Consider the following 7,500-nt stretch of genomic DNA (forward strand, 5'->3'; position numbering starts at 1 on the left):
TGACCTTGACCTAATTAAAGGGGAGGAGCATGTTGTGGAAGCGGCCATCTTGCCCGTTCAACCAGAGGAGAAGCAGGAAGTGAAAGAGAAGACTCCGCCCACCACGCCGTCTGCACAGGAAGCTGTCACCAACACACAGTCTGAGCAGGAAGTGGTCATCACGTCACCGCAGCAACACACCACAGAAGAAGAAGAGGGCACCAGGTCGTCCCCGAGGGTCAAAGGTCAAACATCTCAGTCCTCTTTAGTGACCTTTGTTTACATGCCAGTTTACAGAGCCTAAGCTGTGTATTAACCCTGTTTACAGACCAGTTTACAGAGCCTAGGCTGTGTATTAACACTGTTTACATACCAGTTTACAGAGCCTGGGCTGTGTATTAACACTGCATTGTTTGTTCAGCGTACAGTACACTGTCCCACAGACTCCACCTCTAACTGTTTGCTCGTTGTCTTTTTAAACGAACGTACAGACAGACGTTTCTTGCTTATAAATGGATAGATAGATAGATAGAATGGATGGATAGATAGATAGGATGGATGGATGGATGGATGGATGGATGGATAGGATGGATAGATGGATGGATGATGGATGGATGGATGGATGATAGATAGATAGATAGACAGACGTTTCTTGCTTTATAGACAGATGTGCGTAAACACTTTGTTTCATAACTGAAGTTTCTCGTTGCAGGTCGGAGGTCGATCCTGAGAGAAGCTGAGACTCCTCCCAGAATCCCCTGGGCCCGTCGCCGAGGGCAACCCCCTCCCCCATGGCAGCGCTGTCGTCTCCCAGGGCAACCCTCTCGCCGCCCCCCCGCAGCGCGTTGAGGCGACAGGACGAGCCGATGGCGTGTTGCACCTGCTGCCTGCTCATAGGCCCCTCCCCTCCGATGACTCATCACACAGGCCACACCTCCCTGTCGATGACTCATCAAACAGACCGCTCCCCTCTACCGATGACTCGCATAATAAGACACACCCCTCTAATGATGACAGCTCATCACATAGGCCACACCCCTCTGATGACTCATCAAAAAGACCACACCTCCCTACAGAGGAATCGGCACATATGTCCATCCCACCTAACGATGACTCGCCCAATAGGCCACACCTCCCCTCTATAGATGTGTCATCAACTAAGCCACACCCCTCACCACATAAGCCACACCCCTCTCCCCATAAGCCACACCTCCCTAGCATTGAGTCATCCAATAGGAGTGATGACTCATTGAACAGGGCCACACCTGCCCTCTGATGACTCGTCCCTTAGGCCCCTCCCCCCTCTCGATGACATCAGCGCCGCCTCTGACACTGACTCCGCCTCCGAGCACGAACAGGAAGAGCGGGCCTGAAACGCAAAGCCGTCGCCGAGCAACGGCCAACAGCTGACAAGAAGCCCCGCCCAGACAGGAAGCAGGAAGTAGCAGCCACCGCCCCCAAAACACCACCAGCCAAGATGGCCGCCGCAGCGTCACCCAAGCCCCTCCCACTGTCTCCTGTCAGGAGGGAGGAGCCAGAGAGACGGTTAACAGACCCCAAGGAAGCTCTGCAGGTGAATACAACACATGATTTTTTTTTTTTTTTTTAAGATTTCTTTTTGGGCATTTCAAGGTTTTTTTATTAGACAGTACAGAGTTGAAATGGGGAGACAGAGAGAGAGAGAGAGAGAAGAGAGAGAGACAGAGAGAGAGAGAGAGAGAGGATGACCTGCAGTAAAGGTCCTCGCGACCACTGCAACGAAGGCCGGAGCCAACATGGCACGCGCTCCATCCACCACGCCACCGGAGCGCCCAAATGTTTTAAAATGATTAGACATTAAAACTATATCTTGTATCACAAATACAAATAATATTACGGGGCGACTGTGTCTCAGGTGGTAGAGCGGGTCGGCCAATGATCAAAGGGTTGGCGGTTCGATCCCCACCCGGCCACCTGTGTCATGGTTTTTGTGTCCTTGGGCAAGACACTTCACCCACCTTGCCTGGTGTGAATGTGTATGACTGCTGTATGTTTGAGGTGGTGTCTGAGGGGCCGTAGGCGCTGAATGGCAGCCACGCTTCCGTCAGTCTGCCCCAGGGCAGCTGTGGCTACTATGGTAGTTTACCACCACCGGTATGACACTAGCCCCTTTTACACAGAGATTGCGGCATATTGACGGAACAACATCACTCCAATATGCCGGCTTTGCTTGCTTCTGTGTTATTTACACAGAACCAAGCAACGCCGGCCCTGCTGGCGCATCAGTAGTCCCTTTTACACAGCGCTCCGGAATGAAAGAGGTGCTTGTAAACAGCGTCAGGTGTGACGTAAACATTTAGCGCTGCGCCGGTCAGCTGTTTTACAACAACAACAATGGCCGGTGAATTGAGAGCAGAAGTGCTGGAGCTTGCAGTAAGAGGGCCGTATTTTACTGTCCCCACGATGTGCCAGTTGATCTCGCTACGCGCTGAGTCCAACATCACTGGGACAGTTAACCAAACTGACTAAATCAATCCGACCGCTTCACCTCTGTGTGTGTGTGTGTGTGTGTGTGTGACAGGTTGGTTGTGAGCGAGTCTCTTTGTGAGGGCAGCGATCTGCCAATCAGACATACTACACATACACACAGTGTGTGAAGTCACGTTACTGTAGGACAGAAATAAAGTGTGGATATACGCTCAGACTTAGGATAATAATAGCGGCGGCGGAATGTGTTAGCAAAACAGTAGCTCTGTGGCTAACAGCTGAGCCGGAGCCTTCAGTCAGCTGAAGCAGACAGTCTAGCGGGGCGAGCAGACTATTCCCCCATTACTAGGTCGACCTTCAAGCTGAACAAGAGCCCTCCGCTGCGCGTCGGGCTCCTGCTTCAGCTTGTCGGTCTTTATTTCTAGCAAGTGACCCGTTCGCTATACTTTATCCTTACTTAGCCTAGCCTAGCTTTCCATTGTACAACTTCTCCTGGCAGAAATAGACTCATACACTCTGCAAAATGAAGCGCGGGGGTTTGGATTGAGCAACGGACCTTATGATCAGCTAGATTATACACCGTTCTTTTATTTTGTGATTTTTACGGGACATCAGGCCGCCGTGGTTAATGTTAAACACACGTCCTTCAACTGCTAACATGGTCGCATGTTTAGAACGTAGACTATGGAACGTCAAACGCCCCCCTGTTCCGCAACAACAAACTGGAGCATTTAAACAGAGAGGCGGAACTGATCGTGTCGGGAATCTTACTACCCCCCGAGGTAGTAAAATTCCGGAACGATCACTCGCACCTTTCTTCCCTCGTTCCGCAACTGTCGCATTTACACAGCTGGGGGGAGGGCCGAAAGGCCGGCATATTCCCGGCTTTCACTGGCTGTGTAAAAGGGGCTTGTGTGTGAATGAATGGAACCTGGAACCCTGTAAAGAGCTTTGAGTGCCTTGAAAAGAGCTAGATAAATCCAATCCATTATTACTAGGAAATGAATAAATCAACTTAAACATAGTGTTTTATAAAGTGCCATCTGTTAGTGCTCCATGTCTTTACCTGTCTGTTTGTACAGGTGAAACTCGAAAAATTAGAATATCGTGCAAAAGTTCATTTATTTCAGTAATTCAACTTAAAAGGTGAAACTAAAATATTATATAGACTCATTACATGCAAAGTGAGATATTTCAAGCCTTTATTTGTAATAATTGTATCTATTATGGCTTACAGCTTATGAAAACCCCACATTCACAATCGCTGAACATTTTAATATTACATAAAAAATCAATAAAAAAGGGATTTTAAATACAGAAATATCAGCCCTATATAAAGTATAATCATCCATATGTACTCAGTACTTGGTTTGGGCCCCTTTCCTTTTGCATGAATTCTTGACTCAATTCCAATTCATTTTCCATGATATTATAATAATATGAGTATCACCTGTGTAACAAACCCACAGGTGAACGCTGCTCCATGGCTTTACCTGTCTGTTTATGTTTCAAACCAACAGGTGAATGCTGCGTCCCTCCCCCTGCCCTGGAAGCAGTAAGCCCCTCCCCTCAGCCTGTTGGCCACGCCCCCAGTGAGCCGCTCAGCCAATCCCTGCAGAGGAGGAAGCTGCTGTGGATCCTGAGCCTCTGATTGGCCAGAGGCTTTAGGCCCCGCCCCCTGTGAGGCGCTGCTCTCTCAGATGGGTCCGGAGGCGCTCGTCTGCCATGAGGTCAGACTGGTTTTCTGTCTGTCTGTCTGTCTGTCTGTCTGTCTGTCTTGTCTGTCTGTCTGTCTGTCTGTCTGTCTGTCTGTCTGTCTGTTTATCTATCTGTCTATCTATTTTGTTACGTTTATTTCAGTCCGTTAATGTACTGACTTCTGTATTCTGTGTGCACAAAAATTGGAAAAATCAAGTTACAAAAATATAAAAAAATCAATCCATCTCTCCATCCCTCCCTCCCTTCCTCCCTTCCTCCCTCTCTCCCTCCCCTCCCTCCCTCCCTCCCTCCCTCCCTCTCTCCCTCCCTCCCTCCCTCCCTCTCTCTCTCCCTCCCTCCATCTATCTATCTATCTATCTATCTCTCCCTCCCTCCATCCCTCTCTCTCTCCCTCCCTCTCTCCCTCCCTCCCTCTCTCCCTCCCTCCCTCCAGGTTGACCTGGATGAGCCAGAAGACAAACCCTCCTCGCACACCTCACCAGAGCAGCTGCTGATGATGATGAGAGACGGTCCCCCTAAGCCCCGCCCACACACGCCTAAGCTCCAATCACAGCCTGCGATGCTTCTCCCGGCCAATCAGCACAGGCCTTTCCTCACCAGCCCTGAGACAGAGACACGCCCCTCTAGAGGCTCAGCCAATGAGGAGCAGGGAGACGTTAGTCCCGCCTCTTCTGCTGTGTCATCACTGCTGTCACTACAAGAACCCAAAGACAGAGGTAAGACCAAGCATATATCAGAAGAGACAATAAAAAGCTTTGACTTCATGTCTAGTTTTGTGGGCCCTGTTCGTTCACATACTCTTAGTTTACATACCAGTTTGAGCTCACACAGTACAGGCAGGTAGTGGATCATGAGGAGATATTCACACAGTACAGACAGGTAGTGGATCATGAGGAGATATTCACACAGTACAGACAGGTAGTGGATCATGAGGAGATATTCACACAGTACAGACAGGTAGTGGATCATGAGGAGATATTCACACAGTACAGACAGGTAGTGGATCATGAGGAGACATTCACTCAGTACAGACAGGTAGTGGATCATGAGGAGATATTCACACAGTACAGACAGGTAGTGGATCATGAGGAGATATTCACACAGTACAGACAGGTAGTGGATCATGAGGAGATATTCACACAGTACAGACAGGTAGCAGATCATGAGGAGATATTCACTGACTTAGACAACAAGCGTTCTCCAGAATCACTGACTGCACCCCTCATACACACAGCCATATTGCCCCCTACGGTGGTCCTTTTGTTTATACACCCGTACATGTAATAGATAGTAACCATTGAGCCTTTTGTTTCCATACTAGTTTACAGAGCCTAGGCTGTGTGTTAACATGTTTTAATAGATAGTACAGATAGTAACCCGTCTTTCTTCCCCCCTCAGGTCAGAAGAGGCTGCTGGGATGTAACTCCAGTCCAACAGCAAAGAAACAGAAACACAACAAACGGCCGAGCACAGCGGGCAAGATGGACAAGAACGGAGCAGGTAAGAGCGATGTCACACTACATACATCCTGGGTTACAAAGCTTTCACTGTTTACTATACTACATACTAAAACTGTTTACTATACTACATACTAAAACTGCAGGTAAGAGAGATGTCACATCACATACATCCTGGGTTACAAAGCTTTCACTGTTTACTATACTACATACTAAAACTGTTTACTATACTACATACTAAAACTGCAGGTAAGAGAGATGTCACATCACATACATCCTGGGTTCCAAAGCTTTCACTGTTTACTATACTACATACTAAAACTGCAGGTAAGAGAGATGTCACATCACATACATCCTGGGTTCCAAAGCTTTCACTGTTTACTATACTACATACTAAAACTGTTTACTATACTACATACTAAAACTGCAGGTAAGAGAGATGTCACAACACAAACATCCTGGGTTCCAACATGATGACCTTTATGTTCATCTGCTTCAGACCTGTGTTTGCGACAAGTTGGAGACTGCATTCAGAGGGAGTCTCTAAACTGTCTCCAAACGTTCGCGGAGGTCTCAATTTCCTCTCATGAGTCGCAGAGCCGCGCAGTCCTGTCGCTTGAATTTTTAACATGTTCAAAAAAAGTGTGCAACAAATCTAGTCTCAAAATAGTCTCAGAGTGGTCGCATGTGTCTCAAACGTGTTGCAAACCCTTCTCAATTTAGTTTCCGCGAGTCACAAAATGCGAGGAATGTCAGAAAACTTTGCGAGGGTTCAGCGACATATGAAACTAAATTGCGACTGATTTGAGACAAAATTGAGACTTGACATTCCGTTCGTGCGACGCTCGCCAGACGTTCTCGAGACATAAATGCGACCTCCCGGCAAGTGTTGGCCAGGACATTCGCAAACGTGTCGTGAGGAACCAACTCAGTGAGACTGCAAGTGAAAATTGTCGCTAATTCGCATATTTTCTCGCAATTTTGTGTCCAACTTGTCGCACACTGTCGCAGCCCAGTGAGATCGGGGCTTAAAGGCTATGGTATTAATACACTGACTCCTCCCCTTTCCTCCCATAGGTCACAGCAGTGACAGCGAGGACCAATCAGCAGCCTCCTCTCTGACCCAGAAGCAGAAGAGAAGTCTGTCCTCTCCCTCTCACAAAGACAAACACAACTACTCTCCTCAGAGAGCCTACAAGTGGAACATCCAGCTAGGTCTGTCTGTCTGTCTGTCTGTCTGTCTGTCTGTCTGTCTGTCTGTCTGTCTGTCTGTCTGTCTGTATCTCTCTCTCTCTCTGTGTCTGTCTCTCTGTATGTCTGTCTATCTATCTATCTATCTATCTATCTATCTATCTATCTATCTATCTATCTATCTAATCTTATATTCTCTCTCCCCCCCCCCCCCCCAGATGAGCTGGACTCCATGTCTGTCTGTCTATCTATCTATCTATCTAATCGTATATATTCTCCCCCCCCCTCCAGATGAGCTGGACTCCATGTCCTCCACAGACTAATCTTATCTCTCTCTCTCTCTCTCCCCCCTCTCCCCCTCCCCCCCCTCTCCAGATGAGCTGGACTCCATGTCCTCCACAGAGAGGATCTTATATTAACTCTCTCTCTCTCCCCCCTCTTCCCCTCCCCCCCCTCACCCCCCCCTCTCCAGATGAGCTGGACTCCATGTCCTCCACAGAGAGGATCTTATATTAACTCTCTCTCTCTCCCCCCTCTTCCCCTCCCCCCCCCCCCCAGATGAGCTGGACTCCATGTCCTCCACAGAGAGGATCTTATATTAACTCTCTCTCTCTCTCTCTCTCCCCCTCCCCCCCTCCAGATGAGCTGGACTCCATGTCCTCCACAGACTAATCTTATCTCTCTCCCC

General features: G+C 48.4%; 1 protein-coding gene across 1 annotated transcript in view; it reads left to right on the plus strand.

Annotated features, from left to right (window-relative positions):
* Positions 1–22: 22 nt before the first annotated feature.
* The window catches only part of LOC307270508 (AT-rich interactive domain-containing protein 4A-like), an 11,856-nt gene continuing 4,378 nt past the window's right edge, over positions 23–7,500 (plus strand). Inside the window, exons 1-6 of the mRNA XM_080054390.1 lie at positions 23–224; positions 692–1,552; positions 3,966–4,175; positions 4,598–4,880; positions 5,563–5,664; positions 6,699–6,836. Coding sequence (XP_079910516.1) covers positions 4,146–4,175; positions 4,598–4,880; positions 5,563–5,664; positions 6,699–6,836 — 553 coding nt within the window. The 5' untranslated portion in view covers positions 23–224; positions 692–1,552; positions 3,966–4,145. The remainder of the gene's footprint in view (positions 225–691; positions 1,553–3,965; positions 4,176–4,597; positions 4,881–5,562; positions 5,665–6,698; positions 6,837–7,500) is intronic.

This window comes from Ammodytes marinus (assembly GCF_949987685.1).
Source record: "Ammodytes marinus genome assembly, contig: scaffold_488, whole genome shotgun sequence".
NCBI lineage: Eukaryota > Metazoa > Chordata > Actinopteri > Uranoscopiformes > Ammodytidae > Ammodytes > Ammodytes marinus.